This window comes from Oncorhynchus nerka, linkage group LG20, assembly GCF_034236695.1.
Source record: "Oncorhynchus nerka isolate Pitt River linkage group LG20, Oner_Uvic_2.0, whole genome shotgun sequence".
NCBI classification, from domain to species: Eukaryota; Metazoa; Chordata; class Actinopteri; order Salmoniformes; family Salmonidae; genus Oncorhynchus; species Oncorhynchus nerka.
The window spans coordinates 36,138,836-36,163,681 of NC_088415.1; the positions used below are offsets into that span (position 1 = coordinate 36,138,836).

Sequence of the window (24,846 nt, forward strand, 5' to 3'; positions counted from 1 at the left end):
AATCCTCAGCATATGTGGGAACTCCTTCAAGACGATTGGAAAAGTGAAGCTGGTTGAGAGAATGCCAAGAGTGTGCAAAGCTGTTATCAACAGGTGGCTACTTTGAAGAATCTCAAATATAATTTGATTTGTTTAACACTTTTTTGGTTACTATATGATTCCATACATGTTATTTCATAGTTGACATCTTCACTATTATTCTACAATGTAGAAAATAGTGAAAAATAAAATAAAAACCTTTGAATGAGTTGGTGTGTCCAAACTTTTGACTGGTCCTGTGTGGACGTGTGTGTCGTTTTGCTAGACATTACTGCACTGTTGGCGCTAGAGACAAGCATTTCGCTGCACCTGCGATAACATCTGCAAATCAGTGTATGCGACAAATAAACTGATTTGAGCTATAAATACACCAGATAACATTTACACAAAAAAATGACTTTTCTGCACCTTTGGACAGTACATTAAATTATTTCAAACTGATATAACCACCATCAACAGCAAAGCCTCCTCTCTGTGTGTACTTAAAGATACCCCCATTGGGATGCTACCCCACACCCAGTTGGAGCTATTTTTCAATAAATAGTTAACTTGTACTGTTTGTACAAATAGACATGGTTTAAAAAATATATATTGATCAGAATGCAATACACACCACAGAAAGAAGTTTGGTACAAGCGAATCAGTCCAATATCTTTGCAGAAAACACTTAATCCTTCATATCGTGATAAAGAAAAATTCAAAATAAATATTGAGCACCAACCCCCCCCCCCCCCCCCCCCCCAATTTGAATAAGGGACATGTCTGCTTCACCTAAACATATTCTAGGGAAGAAAATGCCTCCCTCCAGGTGATGATCCAGGATCAGCATTTCCAATCAATATCATCAGGACTTAAATATCCAAACTGGACCCAGGCCAGTGATTCAGGCCACCTCCAGGCTCCAGCCTAGCCCTGCTGCACCAGCCTGCGGTAGTGCGGCATGACCTTGCTGTCAGGGAGGTAGAGCCCCATCTCCAAGGCAACCAGGACAGGGAACTCCAATGGAATCAACTCCCGCCGGTTTATACGAAAACGCTCCTCCAGCTTCTGCTCAACCATGGACAGAGGGGGGTTGTAGTGTTAAGATGGTTAAGAATCTAACTATGATCACTAACAATTCATAGAAAACAAACTTAGTTATCCGTTGAGAAAAAGTACATGTAAGAAATTTAGATCACTCACGTCAATCAGCTGTCGGACCTCCTGCTTCTTCAGATCACTGCTGATCTTGGCTGCCAGCAGGACACAGGCAGCAGACACCAGCTTCCTGTTTTGCTTGTTCAGGCGGCCCTGCAGCACCAGCTTCTCAAAGTACACAAAGGCCATGGCCACCGTGACGGGCTGCAGACTGCACTCCTCTCCCACCGCACGCATGTCCCGCTTCAGGCTGTCAAACAGGAGAGAGGTTATTGGTTACACATGGGTGTTCATGGTAGGCAGGTATGCAGGATTTGCACCTGTAAATGCATGGTTTGGAGACAAAGACACAAAGGGGAGTTTCAGACATAGATATAGACAGTGGATTTTTAAAAAATAATGTGTTGACTTGTTACATCTGTGTTCATGTCTGCACCTTCTTATCTTGCTGAGGGTCAGTTTGATATGGGGGAACTTCTCCTTGAACGTCTCATTCATGTCTTTTTTCAGGTCCGACGGCTTCACGTACTCAATAACAGTCGTCTGGAAGACAGGGAACAAGATAAATAAACTTCAGTTACTGCTAAACACAGCTGTTAGAATCTCGACGAGAACCCCACAATTGTATATTACTCCAGTGCTAGCCTCTCTACACTGGCTTCCTGTTAAGGCCAGGGCTGATTAAGGTTTTACTGCTAACCTAAAAAGCATTACATGGGCTTGCTCCTACCTATCTCTCCGATTTGGTCCTGCCGTACATACCTACACGTAGGCTACGGTCACAAGACGCAGGCCTCCTTATTGTCCCTAGAATTTCTAAGCAAACAGCTGGAGGCAGGGCTTTCTCCTATGGCGCTCCATTTTTATGGAATAGTCTGATTATCCATGTGAAAGTGCAGACTCGGTCTCAACCTTTAAGTCTTTATTGAAGACTCATCTCTTCAGTAGGTCCTATGATTGAGTGTAGTCTGGCCCAGGGGTGTGAAGGTGAACGGAAAGGCACTGGAGTGACGAACCGCCCTTGCCGTTTCTGCCTGGCCAGTTCCCTGCTCTCCACCGGCATTTTCTGTCGCTAACCCTATTACGGGGGCTGAGTCCCTGGTGCTTTTCCATGCCGTCCCTAGGAGGGGTGCGTCACATGAGTGGGCTGAGTCACTGATGTGATCGTCCTGTCCGGGTTGGCGCCCCCCTCGGGTTTGTGCCGTGGGAGAGATCTTTGTGGGCTATAGTCAACCATGTCTCAGGATAGTAAATTGGTGGTTTGAAAATATCCCTCTAGTGGTGTGAGGGCTATAATTTGGTAAAGTGGGTGGGGTTATATCCTGTCTGGTTGGCCCTGACTGGGGATATCGCCAGACAGGGCCACAGTGTCTCCCGACCCGTCCTGTCTCAGTCTCCAGTATTTATGCTGCAATAGTTTGTGTCGGGGGGGCTAGGGTCAGTCTGTTATATCTGGACTATTTCTCCTGTCTTATCCAGTGTCCTGTGTGAATTTAAGTATGCTCCCTCCAATTCTCTCTCTCTCACCCTCTTCCGGAGACCTGAGCCCTGGGACCTTGCCTCAGGAATACCTGGCCGGATGACTCCTTGCTGTCCCCAGTCCACCTGGTAGTGCTGCTGCTCCAGTTTCAACTGTTCTGACTGCAGCTATGGAACCCTGACCTGTTCACCAGATATGCTACCTTGTCCCGGAACTGCTGTTTTAGACTCCCTCTCTCTTCCGCACTTGCTGTCTCTAACTCTAAACACTCGGCTATGAAAAGCCAACTGACATTTACTCCTGAGATGCTGACCTGTTGCACCCTCTACAATGACTGTGATGATTATGATTATCATAAGACCCTGCTGGTCATATACAAACATCTTGGCCATGTACTGTTATAATCTCATCCCAGCACAGCCAGTAGAAGACTGGTCACCCCTCAGAGCCTGGTTCCTCTCTAGGTTTCTTCCTAGGTTCCTGACTTTCTAGGGAGTTTTTCCTAGCCACCCTGCTGATTGATAAATATGAGAACTTTGCTTTCATCCTATTTATAGAGATTCCATGTAAGAGATTCCATCATCTACGAGTGGCTATGTGTTCTCTGGAAAATAATGATCGACATGGAAGGTGTGTTCGGAGTGGAACTGTCCTTCCACTGAGTTGCATTATTTTCCAGAAAACGCGTAGAGCCCCTCGTAGATGATGGAATCTCTTACATGGAATCTCTATAAATAGGATGAAAGCAAAGTTCTCATATTTATCAATCAGCATCCCTTTTATACCATGGCTATAATTTACCCCTAGAATTGTTTTCATTTGCAGGTAGAAATGTGTTCAACATCCACTGAAGTAGCTAGCAAGTTGACAGTAGTTGCCTTGGTTACCAAAGAGACTTGGTAGTTTAGCTAACCAAACCATCAGTTCTAGCTTGCTATTATGAAGATCAAATTCAACAATGCCAATAAATGTTTTCAAGTCGACTTTCGCTTTTAAAAGCACTTCTAACATAGAACTATAGCCACTTCATTGTACCGTGTGTTATAGGGAAATAATGCATGCTCTAGAATGCCCTTCAAGCCAATCAGAAACAATTACTCAACAATGCCATGATATAATATGTCATTTTTATTATGTGCAGTGAAGTTTACTAGTCATAAACTTGCTTTATTGTTTTAGTTTATAATGGTGCTACTGTACAAAATAAGTGCATTCTGGACTGTCAGTATGTCTTGTGATGTATTGTCTAGTCACAAAGTCATGTGTTGCATGTATAATTTCACATGAACGCTTACCATATAGGATGCAAATATAAGAACTCTCTTGTGTCTCCCGCAAGGCCACTGAGGGTCACTGAGTAGGTAGGGATCATAGTCTGCCAGGTCTTCTATACCTGTAAAAATGGGGATTAAATAAAATGAGAACACACAAACACACACACACACACACACAGTAATGATTGCAAAAACAATTTGCCAGAGGAGAGAGAGAGTGCATGTAAGCCTCTATTCTAGTGAAGTGGAGCGTACTCACTCGGATCCTGTCCTATGGTGCTGTTGAGTCGAGACGGGTTGGTGTAGTTCTTCTGGCCGTTGCCTCGGTAACGGGATAGGGGTGTCTGTGTTGTGCTGGGCTCTAGTGGTCCACTGCTCTTCGACCTCACCAGGGCATTAGTTGGGAAAAGGAATCGGGCGTACGATACCGTCTGAAGAGGAAATATACATGTTAACTAACACAAAGCACAGACAGATAGTATATAATCGCACTCTCCAGTTCAACCTTACCTTTCCATATGCCCCTAGCTCCACCCCAAGGCCCTCCAGGCCAGGGAACAGGTCAGAGCCAACCCCAGAGGACAGCCGTTGTCTCTGAGCATCCAGCTTTGGGTCACTGGGTGGGCAGGAAGAGAAACTAATCATGTCACCATCATGCAGCTCCACATTAAAGCCTGAGATCATTATAACAACTCCTTTCCTGAGGGCGATACATGACACCTGTAGTTGGTTGGGGTTGTGTGTTTGTACCTGAGGTGAATACATTCTCCATAGGGCAGCACTGAGAAAGCAGCACATAGAGACCGCTTGGCACAAATCAGCATAATCCTGCAGGACATAGATAGCAAGTACAGGCACACAAAACATATGCAGTGTCAGGCTACAGAAACAGCCACAGTCACACTACAGCCATCTACAGCATTAGTACTGCACTTATTAGTACAATAAATACACAAGGCAGGCAATACGCTTGACCTCATCTTTACTAGAGGCTGTTCGCCTACTAATATCAAGGCAACCCCCCCCTCCAGGTCTCTGATCACTACGGTTTCCTTTTCTGTCTCATGTTCCACCAACCGTAGCAACTCAGCCCCTATTCAGATAATCATGTGGCCATTGCAATCGTTGCGCTCTCTCTCCCTCACTACGCTCTCCTCTTCTATAATATCTCCCTTCTGCTAAATCCTTCTCATTCAGTCCCCTGGTTCTGCCTCCTCTCTTTCCACATCCTATGACTTCCACTGTCCCCTTTCCTCCCGGCCGGCTCGACCCTCCCCTCCTGCTCCGTGACTGAGTGACTCATTGTGAGTTTACAGAACAGGGCTGTGGGCAGCTGAGTGAAAACTTACAGAGGACCTATCATCCTTTCAATCTCTCCTCTATACCGTCTCTTCCTCTGTATCTGCTGCTAAAGCCACTTTCTACCACTATAAATTTCAAGCTTTTGCCTCTAACCCCAGGAAACTCTTTTCCACCTTCTCATCCCTCGTTAATCCTTAACCCTCTCTGAGGACAACTTTGTCAACCACTTTGAAAAGAAAGTTGACAACATCCACTCCTCATCAACTCAGCCTATTGAGTCCACTGGTCTCACTCACACAGAACTACCCTATGCCTGGACCTCTTTCTCCCCTCTCTCCAGACAACCTGCCGCACTACCCCATCCTCTCCTCCCTGACCACTGGCTGCATCCTCTCCTCCCTGACCACTGGCTGCATCCCCTCCTCCCTCACCACTACCCCATCCCCTCCTCATCCCTGACCACTGGCTGCATCCCCTCCTCCCATTCCTCATCCCTCCCATTCCTCATCCCTCTGACCACTGGCTGCCCCATCCTCCCATTCCTCATCCCTACCCCATCCCCTCCCATCCCTGGCTGCATCCCCTCCTCCCATTCCTCATCCCTCACCACTACCCCATCCCCTCCTCCCTGACCACTGGCTGCATCCCCTCCTCCCATTCCTCATCCCTCACCACTACCCCATCCCCTCCTCATCCCTGACCACTGGCTGTATCCCCTCCTCCCATTCCTCATCCTCGACCACTCCCCCATCCCCATCCCTGACCACTGGCTGCATCCCCTCCTCCCATTCCTCATCCCTGACCACTACCCCATCCCCTTCTCATCCCTGACCCCTGACTGCATCCCCTCCTCCCATTCCTCATCCCTCACCACTACCCCATCCCCTCCTCACCCCTGACCACTGGCTGCATCCCCTCCTCCCATTCCTCATCCCTCACCACTACCCCATCCCTGACCACTGGCTGTATCCCTCCTCCCATTCCTCATCCCTGACCACTACCCCATCCCCTTCTCATCCCTGACCACTGGCTGTATCCCTCCTACCATTACTCATCCTGACCACTACCCCATCCCCTCCTCACCCCTGACCACTGGCTGCATCCCCTCCTCACCCCTGACTGCATCCCCTCCTCCCATTCCTCATCCCTCACCACTACCCCATCCCTGACCACTGGCTGTATCCCTCCTCCCATTCCTCATCCCTGACCACTACCCCATCCCCTTCTCATCCCTGACCACTGGCTGTATCCCTCCTACCATTCCTCATCCTGACCACTACCCCACCCCCTCCTCCCATTCCTCATCCTCACCACTACCCCATCCCCTCCTCACCCCTGACCACTGGCTGCATCCCCTCCTCCCATTCCTCACCACTACCCCATCCCCTCCTCCCATTCCTCATCCTCACCACTACCCCATCCCCTCCTCCCATTCCTCATCCTCACCACTACCCCATCCCCTCCTCACCCCTGACCACTGGCTGCATCCCCTCCTCACCCCTGACTGCATCCCCTCCTCCCATTCCTCACCACTACCCCATCCCTGACCACTGGCTGTATCCCTCCTCCCATTCCTCACCACTACCCCATCCCCTCCTCACTGGCTGCATCCCCTCCTCCCATTCCTCATCCCTCACCACTACCCCATCCCTGACCACTGGCTGCATCCCCTCCTCCCATTCCTCATCCCTGACCACTACTCCATCCCCTCCTCCCATTCCTCATCCCTCACCACTACCCCATCCCTGACCACTGGCTGTATCCCTCCTCCCATTCCTCATCCCTGACCACTACCCCATCCCCTTCTCATCCCTGACCACTGGCTGTATCCCTCCTCCCATTCCTCATCCTGACCACTACCCCATCCCCTCCTCACCCCTGACCACTGGCTGCATCCCCTCCTCCCATTCCTCATCCCTCACCACTACCCCATCCCTGACCACTGGCTGTATCCCTCCTCCCATTCCTGATCCCTGACCACTACCCCATCCCTGACCACTGGCTGTATCCCTCCTCCCAGTCCTCATCTCTGACCACTACCCCATCCCCTCCTCACCCCTGACCACTGGCTGTATCCCCTCCTCCCATTCCTCATCCTGACCACTACCCCATCCCCTCCTCACCCCTGACCACTGGCTGCATCCCCTCCTCACCCCTGACTGCATCCCCTCCTCCCATTCCTCATCCCTCACCACTACCCCATCCCCTCCTCCCATTCCTCATCCTCACCACTACCCCATCCCCTCCTCACCCCTGACCACTGGCTGCATCCCCTCCTCACCCCTGACTGCATCCCCTCCTCCCAGTCCTCATCCCTGACCACTACCCCATCCCCTCCTCACCCCTGACCACTGGCTGTATCCCCTCCTCCCATTCCTCATCCTGACCACTACCCCATCCCCTCCTCACCCCTGACCACTGGCTGCATCCCCTCCTCACCCCTGACTGCATCCCCTCCTCCCATTCCTCATTCCTCACCACTACCCCATCCCCTCCTCCCATTCCTCATCCTCACCACTACCCCATCCCCTCCTCACCCCTGACCACTGGCTGCATCCCTCCTCACCCCTGACTGCATCCCCTCCTCCCATTCCTCATTCCTCACCACTACCCCATCCCCTCCTCCCATTCCTCATCCTCACCACTACCCCATCCCTCCTCCCATTCCTCATCCTCACCACTACCCCATCCCCTCCTCACCCCTGACCACTGGCTGCATCCCCTCCTCACCCCTGACTGCATCCCCTCCTCCCATTCCTCATCCCTCACCACTACCCCATCCCTGACCACTGGCTGTATCCCTCCTCCCATTCCTCACCACTACCCCATCCCCTCCTCACCCCTGACCACTGGCTGCATCCCCTCCTCCCATTCCTCATCCCTCACCACTACCCCATCCCTGACCACTGGCTGCATCCCTCCTCCCATTCCTCATCCCTGACCACTACTCCATCCCCTCCTCCCATTCCTCATCCCTCACCACTACCCCATCCCTGACCACTGGCTGTATCCCTCCTCCCATTCCTCATCCCTGACCACTACCCCATCCCCTTCTCATCCCTGACCACTGGCTGTATCCCTCCTCCCATTCCTCATCCTGACCACTACCCCATCCCCTCCTCACCCCTGACCACTGGCTGCATCCCCTCCTCCCATTCCTCATCCCTCACCACTACCCCATCCCTGACCACTGGCTGCATCCCCTCCTCCCATTCCTCATCCCTCACCACTACCCCATCCCTGACCACTGGCTGTATCCCTCCTCCCATTCCTCATCCCTGACCACTACCCCATCCCTGACCACTGGCTGTATTCCTCCTCCCAGTCCTCATCCCTCACAACTACCCCATCCCTGACCACTGGCTGTATCCCTCCTCCCATTCCTGATCCCTGACCACTACCCCATCCCCTCCTCATCCCTGACCACTGGCTGTATCCCCTCCTCCCATTCCTCATCCTCACCCCTGACCACTGGCTGCATCCCCTCCTCCCATTCCTCATCCCTCACCACTACCCCCATCCCTGACCACTGGCTGTATCCCTCCTCCCATTCCTCATCCCTGACCACTACCCCATCCCCTTCTCATCCCTGACCACTGGCTGTATCCCTCCTCCCATTCCTGATCCCTGACCACTACCCCATCCCCTCCTCATCCCTGACCACTGGCTGTATCCCCTCCTCCCATTCCTCATCCTGACCACTACCCCATCCCTCCTCACCCCTGACCACTGGCTGCATCCCCTCCTCCCATTCCTCATCCCTCACCACTACCCCATCCCTGACCACTGGCTGCATCCTCCTCCCATTCCTCATCCCTCACCACTACCCCATCCCTGACCACTGGCTGCATCCCCTCCTCCCATTCCTCATCCCTCACCACTACCCCATCCCTGACCACTGGCTGTATCCCTCCTCCCATTCCTCATCCCTGACCACTACCCCATCCCCTTCTCATCCCTGACCACTGGCTGTATCCCTCCTCCCATTCCTCATCCCTCACCACTACCCCATCCCTGACCACTGGCTGCATCCCTCCTCCCATTCCTCATCCCTGACCACTACCCCAGCCCCTCCTCATCCCTGACCACTGGCTGTATCCCCTCCTCCCATTCCTCATCCCTCACCACTACCCCATCCCCTCCTCCCTGACCACTGGCTGCATCCCCTCCTCCCATTCCTCATCCCTGACCACTACCCCATCTCCTCCTCATCCCTGACCACTGGCTGTATCCCCTCCTCCCATTCCTCATCCCTCACCACTACCCCATCCCTGACCACTGGCTGCATCCCCTCCTCCCATTCCTCATCCCTCACCACTACCCCATCCCTGACCACTGGCTGCATCCCCTCCTCCCATTCCTCATCCCTGACCACTACCCCATCCCCTCCTCATCCCTGACCACTGGCTGTATCCCCTCCTCCCATTCCTCATCCTGACCACTACCCCATCCCCTCCTCATCCCCAACCACTGGCTGCATCCCCTCAGACTTCAAAATTGCCAGATTCGCTCCTCTCCTCAAGCAACCAACACTTGACCCCTGTGATGTAAAAATAAAAAATAAAAAAAGACAGACCAGTATGCCTTTTCTTTTCTTTCCCAAACACTTGAGCGTGCTGTCTCTGACCAACTATCTCACTATCTCGCTCAGAACAATCTTCTTGACCCTAAAAAGTCAGGCTTCAAGACAGGTCACTTAACCAGACTGACAGATGAGCATTGTCACGAAGGTTCACAGCACTGCCAAAGCTGACTCTCTCCTCTGTTCTCATCCTCCTTGATCTACACGCTGCCTTCGACACCGTGAACCATCAGACGCCCAGGACAAACACTGGTTGGCAGAGAGACAAGCATACGAGAGCCACAGGTGGAAAGATGGCCCATCTCCTTATTGAAGAGTATGTCCAGGACCTGTCTCTGAGTAACGATTACAAACATTGCCCTGACCTGAAAATGACCCCAGTTGAATTGAAGCCTTTTACGGTTCCCGGGTGGATGATTGAGAAGATGCAGGCCATGGAGGCCCAGAGTTCAGGGAAGGAATAAAGTCCTAGTCAGTAAAGGGCACCCTGTTCTCTGGCCCCTGTAAAAAAACAGTGCACTAAAGGGCACCATTTTGTGGGCGGCAGGTAGCCTAGCAGTTAAGAGCATTGGGCCAGTAACCAAAAAGTTGCTGGTTCGAATCCCCAAGCCGACTAGGTGAAAAATCTGTCGATGTGACCTTGAGCAAGACACTTTACTCTAATTACTCCTGTAAGTCGCTCTGGAGAAGAGCATCTGCTAAATGACTAAGATGTAAATGAAGCTAGGACAGCAAAGTCCCATCTTCCAAAAACATGTTAAATAATCCCACAGCACCTCCCCAAACATGTAAAAACAATCACACTTGACTCTTTTCCCTCTCACTAGCTCAGACTTTGTTGATAGCTACACAAGGCCAAAAGTCTGTGGACATCCCTTCAAATTATTGGATTTGGAATCTTCAAAGACAAACATTAGCAGTAGAATAGCCTTACTGAAGTGACTTACAACGTGGCACAGTCACAGGATGTCACCTTTCCAACAAGTCAATTCGTCAAATTTCTGCCCTCCTAGAGCTGACTCGGTCAATCGTAAGTGCTCTTCTCACTGTGAAGTGGAAATGTCTCGGAGTAACAATGGCTCAGCCGCGAAGTGGTAGGCCACACAAGCTCACAGAACAGCTGCTGAACCGCGTAAAAATAAAAATAGTCTGTCCTCGGTTACAACACTCACTACAGAGTTCCAAACGGCCTCTTGAAGCAACGTCAGCACAAGAACTGTTCGTCGGGAGCTTAAGATCTCCATGCGCAATGCCAAGAGTTCGGCTGGAGGGGTGTAAAGCTCTCTGCCGTTGGACTCTGAAGCAGTGGCAACTCATTCTCTGGAGTGATGAATCACGCGTCACCATCTGGCAGTCCAACAGACGATTCTGGGTTTGGCGGATGTCATGAAAACACTACCTGCCTGAATGCATAGTGCCAACTGTAAAGTTTGGTGGATGGGAGAAATAATAGTCTGGGGCTGTTTCTCATGGTTCGGGCTAGGCCCCTTAGTTCCAGTGAAGGGAAATCTTGCTACAGCATACAATGACATTCTAGACAATTCTGTGTTTCCAACTGTGGCAACAGTTTGGGGAAGGCCCTTTCCTTTTTCAGCATGACAATGCCACCATGCACAAAGCGAGGTCCATACAGAAATGGCTTGTGAGATCATGTGGAAGAACTTGACTGGCCTGCACAGAGCCCTGACCTCATCCCCATCGAATACATTTGGGATGAATTGGACCGCTGTGACTGCAAGCCAGGCCTAATCGCCCAACATCAGTGCCCGACCTCACTAATGCTCATGGCTGAATGAAAGTTAGTCCCCACAGCAATGTTCCAACATCTAGTGGAAAGCCTTCCCAGAAGAGTGGACGCTGTTATAGCAGCAAAAAGGGGACCAACTCCATATTAATAACCATGATTTTGGAATGAGATGTTCGAAATGCAGGTGTCCACATACTTTTGGCCATGTGTTTTTTGAGGAAAAATGTACTTACTACGACTGTGATGTGGTTGTCCCACCTCGCCATCTTAAGTTGAATGTACTAACTGTAAGTCGCTCCGGATAAGAGCGTCTGCTAAATGACTCAAATATAATGTACATCACCAGGACAAAAACATGGTATACTGTAAACCGCGACAGCCAACAAAGCGACTTCAGCCAGTCAACCTCAGCACAAGAGTAGACATTTGAGTGAGAAACTACAAAATGTGTACGCAACCAGTGCAGTATAAATCTGCTGACAGTTTACAGAGTAAGCTCAAAGCAGCTGTAAACATCCAGCCATAGCACTTAGGCCTATCTATAGACAGCCTAAATCGACACACAGACGCTAAAGGAGCCAGTCCTCACAACACACCAGTCAATAACATACAATGCCAGCCAGCCCAGCAGCCTCTCCTTTGAGATTTCAGCCTTGTAGCTAAAGCTCAGGCCAGACCTTGGATAAGAGAAGCTTATCTCACCAAGGGGGAAATACATACACTTTCTAAATCCCCTTTCTCATCCACTCCAGTGGTTTTACAGTTACTCCAATGCTCTGTATAGACTAAATACAAGTTTATAAGCAAAGACAGAAACGTTGGGAAACTGGTTTTTGCCAGAGGCATATATTAAAGAGTTGGAACAATATAAAACATTCTAAAAAGGTGGCCCAATTCTAGACATTCAGTTACATAGTATTATTTAAATATTTCCCCATGCTAATGGAGCACTAACATGGCTCCATATCATTTTGAAGTGTCATGTAAATGCACTATAAGGCTCATTTTAGACATGACCATGTGTACAAAGCATTAGGAACACCTGCTTGTTCCATAATATAGACTAACCAGGTGAGTCCAGGTGAAAGGTGCTACCTCGTTGATGTCACTTGTTAAATCCACATCAAACCAGTGTAGGTGAAGGGGAGGAGACCGGTTGAAGGATGTTTAAGCTTTGAGACAATTGAGACATGGGATTGTGTATGTGTTCCATTCAGAGGGTGAATGGGCAAGGCAAAATATTTAAGTGCCTTTGAATGGAGTATGGTAGTAGGTGCCAGGCGCACCGGTTTGTGTCAAGAACTGCAACGCGGCTGGATCTTGCACAATCAACAGTTTCCCGTGTGTGGGAGGCATTGGAGATAACATGGGCCAGCATCCCTGTGGAACGCTTTCAACACCTTGTAGTCCATGCCCCGACAAATTGAGGCGGTTCGTGGGGTGCTAACAATGGCTGCAGTGCCATATAAAAATGGTCACATAATGCAGAAACCTCACTGTCCCAACTCTAAATACAAGGCTCTGGTTATTGCTAAACGATTTTACAATGAGTCAGCGACATGCGATACTGTATTCGCATTTGACACAAGATACACAGGAGACTATGGGTGTGATATTGTCTATGATTAAGTCATCTTCAGGTAGGGTGAAAAGAGCGGGGTTCTAAAACTGTGTCGTTTGCCTTGTTGAAACAGATTAGATGCATGTCCCCAGGGGAACTTTTCTTTCTAAAAGACAACCTAACAGCTGCAGCCGTAGCCCTATACTCACTCACGAAAACACATTGAGTAAGAGACAAAGTTCAACGGAGATAGAATAGGCTGGGTGCAGCCTGAGCATGATATTTCAGTCCCATCTTACATAAGGGGTGTTTTACTGTTATTGCCAGAGAGGGTTATATTTCCACAGGACAGCTCTTTGGTGTTTTGATTTGTTTCCAAGGGTGATTCAATTCACACAGTCCTGCTGTGACTCATTTAGGGATCTAGCTAAGTGAGCGGTCTAAGTTCCAGCAGGGCTCTTAGTTAAAAGCCAAATGTATGCGTTTCATTGCAACCAGGCTTAATATGGAACCGGCTGTGAAGTTTCTTCATGAAAGAAAAGAAAAAACTCAAGGCCTTTGCAATCTTCTTCCCTCTTTTCTAGACATTACAATTATCAATTCTTTGTAACTAATTTACTGTATGCCATGGAGTACACAAACATACCATTTAGAATGCCTTTCTTGATCCCACAGAAGAAAGTGCTATGTTTTGGTTGTCCGTTTCATTAGAATACATGGTTTGCTCACCATCTTCTGCATTCTCATTTACTACTTTAACTCACCTGCTGCCTCGTGTGTCATATTGCCTCATACTCTTGATAAAGTGGACCTTCTTGGCCACCCTTGCGGGTCCTGGAGAGCCCGAATGATTCCGTGACCTACGACAATGGAGTATCCCAAAAGGGTTGTCAATTAAAAACGTCAACATTAATCATGTCTAATGTCTGGACCAACAGACAGCAAGCAGTACCATATCATTTCTCAGTGAGTTGTAGAATATGGAAGTAGACTAAGTCTGTACATGAGGGGAATTAACAATGTTCTTGAAATAATAAATAAAAGACCTTGTAGATTTCTTCACATCACATATTTGAATAACAATGCCAAAATTACAATCTTATCTGACAGGGAATTGAAGTCATTTAAGTAATTGTCTCTTTTTTTAAAAAGATGATCAGAGAGAATGAGAGAAAGATGTGGGGTGGTCGAGGGAGAGATGACAACACAGGACAATGTCTGACAATTATTGTAATGTTTACTTACACAAATAGTAGATCATTTTGTTAAAATAAGCAACCCAATAAACAAAATATGTAAGAACTACATCAAATAATTGGATGAGCTTTTAGTTTTATTTCGGGATATATTGTGCAGCACTTGTAGCTAGCTGCCTTCAAGGTTGTTGTTTTTTATCAGACCTTGACGGGCAGATACGATTTTCTCAATGGGGCAGCTGACAATATAAAAATATATAATCAGAATATTATTGCCTTCAGAAAAACATAGCTTTTTTTAAACGACAATTTCTAAGGTAGGTCTAGTAAACTGTTCCCATTTGAATAACCATTGATTTCTATAATGAAAGTACCTGTTGGCAATATGCGGAAGTAAGAACACCTTTATAAGTCAGGCCTATTCTGTCAAACGTTGAAACAGCCCATGTTTGTTACAATGAATACAAAAGCAGTTAGTTACACCTACAATCCCGACGGATGGTCATCATGACAGATCCCTGATTGTTTACCACCCTAATAAAAAGTGTGTATCTAGATAATATGTCCCACCTTTGACGTGTATCCCCCGGCACGGAATTCAGAGTCTGGAGCACAGATGGCGATTTGGCAATTGGATTGAAGGTCTGAGGTCCAGAAATGGGGGACAGGGGGGTATCTGGGGGAACTATGGTGTCTACACCCTCAAACAACACCTCACGGCACCCCACAGCAACACTTGCGCCAGTGTCTGTAGACATACCCAAATTAGGTAGGACTGGGCTCAGTCCCCCAATCCCCGCCACAGTAGTAGCAGCGCCACCGGCCAAGTAGGGTGATACATGGGGGAAGGTTCCGTAGGTGCACGGTGAAAATTGAGTGTGTCCAATCGCCTGTGCCCCGGCGGCGTCTCGACTTCGGAGCTCGGCGGCGTCCCTTTGACCGAGGTTTCCATTGCTGAGATGATATAAAGGCCGTCCGTCTAGAGATATGTTGTTCAGGAAAGAAAGAGCCGCCTGTCTCCGTTGTGAGTCTTTACCTTTTCGCAGGTGTTCTTTTTGTGATTTGGCAGTATTACCGCCTGTTTTACACTGACGACCGCACGCAGCAGTCGCCATTCTAGGACTATAATGATTGATTGTGCGCATTGAGGAACGAATTTAGCCGGCGAGAGGACAACTCCACACCCACCATAAGATGATTGGTTCGGACGTATCATTATGTAAATAAGTTCGTTCTAGCGGATTGGCTGTGAGATGTACACTGAGTATACCAAACATTAGGAACACCTTTTGTCCTCAGAACAGCCTCAATTTGTCGGGGCATGGCCTCAACAAGGTGTCGAAAGCGTTCCACAGGGATGCTGGCCCATTTTGACTCCAATACTTCCCACAGTTGTGTCAAGTTGGCTGGATGTCCTTTGGGTGGTGGACCATTCTTGATACACAAGGGAAAGCGTTGCAGTTATTGACACAACCCTGTTCAAACGCACTTCAATATGTGTCTTGCCCATTCACCCTCTGAATGGCACACACACACACACACAATCCATTTCTCAATTGTCCAAGGCTTAACACTCATTCTTTAACCTGCCTCCTCCCTTCATCTACACTGATTAAGGCAGATTTAAGTGATATCAATAAGGGGTCATAGCTTTCACCTGGTCAGTCTGTCATGGAGAGAGCAGGTGTCCTTAATGTTTTGTCCACTCAGTGTATATATGCCATTTAGCTTTAAATCTAAAGCGACCTATGTCCTGTGTGCATATGTTTTATGCATGGGGGTGAACAAACTATCCTGGCATCCAAATCAATGCTTTACCAACTAAGCTACAGATGCTAGAGAGGAATTTGTCGTTACAATGGATAGAGATGCATACTGTCGGTACAACGGATAGATACATCATAGGCATAGCCAAGGTATTGTTATACATTAGAGCCTATGCATTTATTCAGCAAAACTTTGGACATCTTTGGAAATCTTAACCAATATATTTGTACATAAATTATTAGGGTCCTATTTACTCATTTCATTTCACCAATCGGTGCACTTCATGGTAAGTATATGGAGCTTATTTATAACAGCCAACTACATTGAGAAGGTCGGTGATCATTTATATTGAATTACATTGTGCTGCAGATTTTCAATATTGTGCCTCTATATGAGATAAGAGTGGCTGGGCAGTGAACTGTTTTCTGTTGAAAGTGATGATAAATAATAAATCATTTTGTGGACACAGCCCCACCTGGCCCAATGACCTCTGGCTGGACTCAGGTGCCAGCAGCCAACAGAGTAGTGTTTCATAATCCACTGATCCACTGCTACATGAGACAGGATTTAGCTGTTTACCACTGGGCCATCTAATCAGAACAATCTGTCACTTTAGTAGAATGATTCGCTCGGTCTCTCTCTCCATCTGTCTCTGTCCGTCTGTCTAATTCTATGATTCACATTTAAACCATTCTACAGTAGTTTGATAACTGTATTTAACTCACCTAAAAGATGGATTTCCAGTTCCCACATGTACTGTACATGTATGTATATTTAGGATAATTAACTATATTTTGGATAACTGTGGATGCATTTGGTTACTGAAAAGCACACATTGAAAGAATGACTTGGTCATAGAAGGTAAACACATTGCTCTTTATTTTCTCAACAACAACATAATGAAAGTCTTTGTTCTTTTTTTTCTGCAGTGACCAGCAACAGTCTGGAAAGACCCGTTTAAGGCTTTGATTCTGGTATGTGTGTTTGAGGTACAGCCCAGCCAAACCAGTATGGTTTGATGGATGAATCCAGACCAGAACACTGTATAAGTTAAGCCGTGGTGTTATACACAGACTCAACAGATAGCACCAACATGGAGCCGTGGCTTCATAGTTCTGTGGCTATGTGGAGATACTGTATTCATCTGCGTGCTAACAGGAGAATTGAGTTAACTGGACAGCATCTTTCTACAACACAATATCATATGAACCCCAATGTACAACATACACATGTGCACCCGCTCCTCACATAAAATTGCTCCCAGTTTCAGCCTCTCAGCCACATGGTTCTGTCTTCTTCTTCTGGATTTGAAGTTAATACGCTCAATTTTTTGTGCTAGACAGATAGAACACTTATTTATGGAGCAATGACAACCTAGATACACACAAAGCACATACTGTATCATCATCATGAAGATTGAGAGAAATCTAAACTATTTTATATATGGCATCCGGAGTCCAGACAAGTTAGACATAATATAGCAATCCATGGTGCAGCAATCCTGCACATTCTGTATCCAGCCTACTTTCTATTTGTTGTACTACACGAATGTTGTTGTAATACCACACCAACTGTAGAAAACATAGTGTACTGAACATTCATCTCGATCCATTTTTTCAAGTTCCCTTGCTCTTTAGAAATCGTCCTATGGATTTTAGACAACTTATTAAGGCTTTGAGATTACTTAAACATGCATAAATAGCTATGACAAATCACACACAGCAGTAAGATATTCCATTGTCATCTTCAGGTCAAAATGTCCTGTTCCAGTAGCTCAAATAGATGGATATGTATTAAGCATACCCATGTGACTTATTTACTGTTATGGTGTATTATCATCTTAAATGAACAGAAATATTGTCATAGGTATTCATAAGGTTTAGGTATTGTCTCTAATGGTATTTGTCTTGGCTTGAGAGGACATTATTTTGAAGCACGTTCATTGAGGATGGTTTCTCTCTGATTGACAGCTAGCCACAAAGCCCAGCTCCTCTTTCTGTGTCCCTCTGCATGTTCACTGATCCCTAACCTCTGACCCCTGGCCCATAACCCTCCCTGTACCATCCCCCTAACCTGAGAAATTATACTGACACCAATATACACACCTCACCTAGTCACCTACTTAAGCCACATTAGACATTGTGTATCTGTCCCAGACTTTGATGTGAAAACATTTGGACACACTCCACCTCTCCATGTCAGATGCTTCACAACACCGACGGACGACAGAGCAGAACTGGAGAAGAACTGATCCTCAGAGGGAGTTAGTCAGCTGTGTGCCACTGTGGGGCCTTACCGGCTGGCTGGAAGCCAGTTGAGTAACAGCACTCTCTGCGGTTCACACCGTGGTCTCATACTCCATCACCTCTGTGGGAGAGCCTAGACAGCGGTACTGGATCCTTGGTGTGACCGGAGCAGCACCCTCGAGCACCAGGATGGTTTTGCGCAGCCGGCGGTCAATGAAGTGGGCATCCCAGGCAGGGTACTTCTTCCTGGGCAAGTCAATACGGATGACTGGCCCCTCTGTACTAGGGGCAAGAGGTGGGAGAGTAGCCTTGACTCCTCTTTTAAGTGTTCGTACCAGAAACACGTCTGAATTAGCCCCTCCCATCTGCTCACGGTCTCCCCCTTTAGTCCTCTGCAGGGTCCTGGGGGGGCTGGCCACTACATCTGGAGGGAGAGAGGAAGCTGGGGAAAGGCAGGACTCCACTGCTATCTCTTCCGGCACCCCCCATCCCCACCCTGAGATAGGACCGTCAGGGTGCAGCAGGCAGTAGTATACAAACATAAAGAAGGTGCCCAGAGCGTAGCTACTGGCCACCATACACACTGTGAGCAGGGCATTGAAGTCTGACGTCTGTGGGGCGCGGTACAGATACCAGAATGTGGTGAGTGCCACGTTCTCAATAAATACAACCACACTGTAGACGAGCATACGGCAGCGTGTGCGCCCCTCCCTCACGCTAAACCAACAGAAAACATACACAATGCCGACCACCATGTTATAGATGATCTCCTCCCATTTGGACATGCAGAAGTCTGTTTCGCCTTGAATGATCCAGAATGTCATGATGCACCAATGGGCCACAATGAAGATACCAAAGTAGAGCTGGAATACGGAGGCGAACAGGGCAAAGGCCATCGTACGGGCTCCGATGGTAAACAGGTGCCACAGGATTTGCACAATGACGGCCTTGTAGGACATGGGCAGCTTGTCGTCCCGGGAGTCCCTCAGAACCTTCTGGTAGGAGGCGATCATCCAGGACAGGGACACCAGCGAGGCAGAGGCTGAGAGGCCTGGAGAGAGAGATAGAGGCAGGGAGAGACAGGAGGCAGGCAGAAAGAGAGAGAGACAGGAAAGAAAAGTAGAGGTTTAGCAGTGTAAAAGGGTCTGGCAGTCATGAGATTAAAAGAACTCGCTGCTGAGCTGAGTGTCATGTGAAGCAGAACGCTCCTTTGTAGTCTAAGGAATGCTTCAGGCCGGGGAAACATTCCTACAATCCAGACCAGTATGCCAGAATTTGTGTCAGCTTTCACCCATCTTGGTGTAGGCATTTTTAAATGAAGGATGTTGTGGATTGAAATTCTGGCAGTTCTGACTGAGTGATGTCACGTTTGGGGGAGTTTCAGACGGTGATGTCACTAGTGAGTGATTATTAAGGTATAGGCATAAGCAATATAAATGGGTTTGGGTATAGAATGTGTCAAGATACTGGATAGTTTGAGATGGTGATTAGTACGGTAAAGGACCTGTCAATGTCAAGGATAGGCCATCACAGTGGATTGTATTGGGGAGTTTGAGATGGTCATGCCACTAGTAATTATTAAGGTTCAGGACAGTATTTGTGTTCAGACCGTGACTCACCCTGCAGCGGGAGGACCTGACTGGCCTGGACCATGATGCTTAGCTGCAGGACCAGCTGGGGGGCGCTCTTCAGGAAGGACTCCAGCAGGCGCAGCATGCTGATGTCAGCGCTCTCAAACATCATGCGCCAGTAGAAATGACGGCGCTCATGGTCCCCACGCCAGCGACTCTGCACCCCCAAGTACAAGGCATGGACATACCTGTGGAACATCAGACAGGAAGAGGGAGGTGGGGGGATAGGGACAGAGAGGGAAGGGCATGAGTATGATATTGGAATAATGTCACATTTTTTTTGCGAGAGAAGAATCTCCAGCTCTCAAGAAACACTCCATATCAATCTGTTTTATCCACATGACAGCACCATTCCAAGACAGATGGCTCATTGCAGCCTTAGTCCAGCCTCATTCTAGCAACTGAACTTCCAACTCTCCAGACAGCCTGGGAGCTGTCATTCCATCCAGACAGAAAAACGGGTAATCGTTTGTCTCTTGGTAGAGTGCCACTGAGCCTGAATCGGTCTGGTCACTTCATCCTGTCCTCTCCAGGCTACAGAAGTGATCGCTTTGACAATATAAAATGAAACTTTCTCATTTGACATCAACCTCTCTAAATGGAGTGACTGTTTTTGTCATGCGTCATTACCTCTGACTGATTGTGTGAAAGAGAAAAGTGTCTCTGTGATGGAGGAACAGGAACTAAATGTGGCTTGGTGATGGCTAGAGGGAGGATGGGACAAAACAGATCCCTGTCCTATAGTATCTCAATGAGCCCAGTGAACCAGGAGGGAGTTAGTATAACCCTTTCTGTTCTGGTTTCCTCTGCCTGGGGATGTCATATACACACAGCACACACATAAATGCATGCTTTTCTTTCCCACTGATGATTATTCTCATTCAAAGTGATCCAAAAGCATCCTGTCATGCCACTCCCATCTAATATCATCCAAGCTGATTTAAATATAATGACAACATGCTTTGCTGACCCCAGAACAGCATCACTAGCCTTTACTCGCCTCTATCCCAGTGCACCTGTCTGTCTGTCTGTCTGTCTGTCTGTCTGTCTGTCTGTCTGTCTGTCTGTCTGTCTGTCTGTCTGTCTGTCTGTCTGTCTGTGTATCAGTGACAGTTAATTCCAGAGTTAACACCTGAGGGTAAAACACTCAATGGTAATCCTCTTTAATGTGCAGACACGCCAGTCCAAGACCAGCAGCATGGAACAGAGCACACACAACAGCTTTAATGGCATTACAGCTAATACCACTTTGCCTCAAGAGATTTTCAATAGACTCCTCAGATGGGACTGTACCGTGTCTCAATCTATACCAGGAAATAAAGAATATGTAAATCCTGCCCATGGAGTAATCTAAAATCAAATCGAAACAAATGTTATTTATCACATGCACTGAATTCAACTGGCGTAGACTTTACAGTGAAACACTTTCTTACAAACCTTTCCCAATGATGCAGAGTTTAAAGATACAGATGCAGTGAAAAAGAGCAGAAAACTGATTTTGCAAAGAAAGAAATGATGGTGTGGTTGTCTATTCAAACAGTGTTTCTACAGTAGATCATGTGCCGGCAGACTCATTCAAGTGACAGTGAATTGACCTGAAGGTCGATCCCTCACATGTAATTGACATACAGTTGCCTAGCTATGTAAACTTACTTTCTGTCCCAGGGGAACAATGATAGAGAGAGAAAGAGAGAGAGAGAGAGGGTGGGGGATAGAAGGACATAGATAATTAATTATTTGCCTCTGAGGTCTATATCACTGGCTGCTGTGAATACTATTAGCCTACCAATCTTCTCACTACAGTTCAAGGCAACAGCTAGAGCCTGTCAAAACCAATCATCACAGACTATGGCTGATTCCAAGACTACTACTTCTGTATCTGTGGCTGATTCTGAAGACTACTGTATCTGTGGCTGAGTAGACCTACAGAGCAATATATCTGCACTGTGAAATGCAATGAGGCTAAGATATATTTGTTACATCCTCCTAACATGTCTAGCCTATTTTTCACAATAATTTTGGCATGCATGGCATAGATAGAAAATCCATAACATAGGAAGTCCATGTCCTGATATCAAATCCTAACACTCCCCATCTCACAGAAGATCCGACACTTTCACACTCAAACGATGGAAGAAAGACAAATGGGATGTGTGTGTTCATAAAGCGAATGGTGTGGATGAGTAGACGATTTTCCCCGGGAGATTATTGACCTAGAAGCTCGTGAGGGGGGAGGAGCCTACAACTCCCTAACCTCGTTACCAGACGTCAAAGAAAGCGATACAAAAGACATATCGACTTTGTGAATAGAGTAGCCTTCTCTGGGCGAGTTTAGTTTAGGAGGGAAAAGGCTGACATTAGGAGATGTTTTAACAATAATGTTTCAAATTGAGCTGTTACAACAAACCTAAACATAGTAGCCTAGTAGGGATATAATAATGTTTTGATCACCATCTAAGCAGAACCCCGTCTCTCTTTCACACACACACACACACACACACACACACACACACACACACACACACACACACACACACACACACGTTCAGGACAGTATCCGTGTATGAGTGATCTTACCTCCAGACCTGTGCTAGCTGAAATATATGGATGAAGCATTGAAAGAGCCACATAAAGGCTCTGCAGCAGCCCCGGGCGCCTCCCATAGTGCCGGTCGTAGGCAATGCCCCGACCGCAGCATCGCGGCCAGCGCCCCCTTGCTCGCTGTCCTTGGTGCTGAAATGGCTCTTCGCTCCGGATGCTGCGACCACGGCAGCTGCGGCTGTGCTACTGTCGTTGGTATCCGAATAATCATAGGCGAACCACCTAAAACTCAACACCTGAACCACCACAGATGGAACTATCACGAAGACCAGTGTCAATGCAAACCACCAGTAGTTCCGCCTGAGGTAGTAGTCCGCGGCCAGCCACAGGTCTGAGGCCCCGTCCGAAAAGAACACCAAAAGTGCACATATCGTCCAGCTACAGTCGAGGAGCGAGTAGCGCTTCCTAGCAGGTTGGCACTGAGGCGAACGTTGAGCTGAACCGGACAGGCACTCGGGCGGGATGTCATTTCGCAACGAGACGGGTGCACCATCAGATTTAGCGGCCATGTTTGTTTTAGAGAAGAGAGTGGGCAAGGGAGATGAGAAAATGATGGAAGGGGGGAGGGGTCGCGTATATGTGTGAATGTCTGAGTGTGTGGGGGAGAAAGGGAGGGAGGAAAGGCGAGGGGAGGTGGGAAAGCGAAAACGATATTTCATAATAAATCCTGACGAAAAATGTGATTTATTTAGCTCTACTATATGATAGAAAATAAACAGTAAAATGTTAGCACGCTAGATCATCATACGATTAATGATTGTGCGGTTTTCTTTAAGACTGCATTTGCACTGGCAGGAGGAGCCATGATGAAACAGTTGGACGTTTCAACGGTGCTGAACCGAACTGTGCTGAGATGGCCGTTTTGACAACACAGCACACGGATCATCAACTAGATTCAGCCCCGGGCCGATTTTATGTTGAGCGGATGGTCAGGGGCCCGGAACATAATTACAAATAATTTGTAGACTGCATATGTAATGTTTAGTTTGACTAAAATATAATAATTTCAAGCCTTGCTTATATTTGTATACGATCACCTATCTCTCTATTATGAGTGGGAATGAGCGGGAATAATTAAATTCACTTGGAGCTGAGTTCTTGGTGTTTTTACTGTCTTTTATGTCCAACAATGACCATTGAAAAAAAAAATGTGTGGGGGGGGCTCAGAAAACTTGGGAGGCGAAATTAAATCACCTGTGCACCGCCAGGTGGGGAAACCTAACATAGCAGATGTTAAAATGTCATTTTGCAAGTGCATTCAGTACTTTGCTTTATATGAGTAGGCCTAATTTGCTGTAAAGGAGATTGTTGCTCCTCTGTGTAGTTAAGGCCTACATGATCCATGTGCCACAAAGAAACTGTACTGGAAACATGTCTTAATAGATGACCTATTAAATACCAAGAAAGGCATACTATGATGGTGTGACACACATAGGCCTGTCAAACCTGTCTAAAAGCAGGCCCCTATTTAATGATGTATATTTTTAAATGTAACCTTTATTTAACTAGGCAAGTCAGTTAAGAACAAATTCTTAATTACAATGAAGGCCTACCCCGGCCTAACCCGGACGACGCTGGACCAATTGTGCGCCACCCTATGGGACTCCCAATCACGGCCTGATGTGATACAGCCTGGATTCAAACCAGGGACTGTAGCGCATTAGACCACTGCACCACTCGGGAGCCCATGTCTCCTGGTACAGTCTGTAATTATACTGACACCTACTGGTGGCAGGGACGGACTTAGTGATTTGGAGGCCCCAGGCAGAGGCGAGGTGGCTTTCCCATTCACCCTCTGAATGGCACACCATGTCTCAATTGGTTCAAGGCTTAAAAATCCTTCTTTAACCTGTCTCCCCCACTTCATCTACACTGATTGAAGTGCATTTATCAGGTGACATCAATAAGGGATTTTATCTGTCACTTGGATTCACTTAGTCAGTCTATGTCAAGGAAAGAGTAAGTGTTCCTAAAGTTTTGTGCACTCAGTGTATGTATCCCAAGTATATGATGCTGTACATGTCCTCTGCTTCGACAACAATGGCAGTATTATCAGCAGCACCTGTCTTTTTACTAAAGAAATTTGTAATTTTTCTGTTCAAATGAAATCTTTATTTTTCTTTTCTCTGCCCCGCTCTGAAAGCGTCTCATTGCTGCAACTTAATTTCAATCAAAGTCACTTTTACAATCATATTGTGTGAAACAATGCACACAAACTCTTCAGGGTAGAATAGTATATTATTTTAAACCAGTCCGTGGGTGATTCAATCGCAGACGGACATC

At 47.3% G+C, this 24,846-nt stretch overlaps 2 protein-coding genes across 3 annotated transcripts; both read right to left on the reverse strand.

Annotated features, from left to right (window-relative positions):
• Positions 1-784: 784 nt before the first annotated feature.
• On the reverse strand, positions 785-15,465 carry LOC115102394 (CDK5 and ABL1 enzyme substrate 2-like). Of its 2 annotated transcripts, XM_029622306.2 has the most exons (9): positions 14,889-15,465; positions 13,887-13,982; positions 4,681-4,758; positions 4,441-4,546; positions 4,190-4,361; positions 3,952-4,049; positions 1,613-1,719; positions 1,222-1,426; positions 785-1,086 (listed from the first exon to the last, which is right to left on the reverse strand). In XM_029622306.2, exons 1-9 carry the CDS (start codon positions 15,461-15,463, stop codon positions 946-948), a joined length of 1,578 nt encoding a protein of 525 aa, XP_029478166.1. In that variant the 5' UTR covers positions 15,464-15,465; the 3' UTR covers positions 785-945. The 2 variants fall into 2 exon arrangements, with proteins under 2 accessions (XP_029478166.1, XP_064861525.1); XM_065005453.1 differs by lacking the exon at positions 4,681-4,758.
• Positions 15,466-16,942: 1,477 nt separating this feature from the next.
• On the reverse strand, positions 16,943-23,096 carry LOC115101671 (XK-related protein 7-like). Its single transcript, XM_029621136.2, has 3 exons — positions 22,540-23,096; positions 19,951-20,150; positions 16,943-19,382 (listed from the first exon to the last, which is right to left on the reverse strand). The coding sequence occupies exons 1-3, from the start codon at positions 23,070-23,072 to the stop codon at positions 18,424-18,426; spliced, it is 1,692 nt and encodes a 563-aa protein (XP_029476996.1). The 5' UTR covers positions 23,073-23,096; the 3' UTR covers positions 16,943-18,423.
• Positions 23,097-24,846: the final 1,750 nt, after the last annotated feature.

Coding starts and splice junctions, on each gene's coding strand:
- LOC115102394 (XM_029622306.2), bottom strand. CDS start 15,463: ATGCGCACAATCAATCATTATAGTCCTAGAATGGCGACTGCTGCGTGC. Junction 13,983..14,888: donor CCGGGGGATACACGTCAAAG/GTGGGACATATT, acceptor CCATTGTCGTAG/GTCACGGAATCATTCGGGCT. Junction 1,427..1,612: donor ACCCTCAGCAAGATAAGAAG/GTGCAGACATGA, acceptor CCTGTTTGACAG/CCTGAAGCGGGACATGCGTG.
- LOC115101671 (XM_029621136.2), bottom strand. CDS start 23,072: ATGGCCGCTAAATCTGATGGTGCACCCGTCTCGTTGCGAAATGACATC. Junction 20,151..22,539: donor CAGCTAGCACAGGTCTGGAG/GTAAGATCACTC, acceptor GATGTTCCACAG/GTATGTCCATGCCTTGTACT. Junction 19,383..19,950: donor TCAGGTCCTCCCGCTGCAGG/GTGAGTCACGGT, acceptor CTCTCTCTCCAG/GCCTCTCAGCCTCTGCCTCG.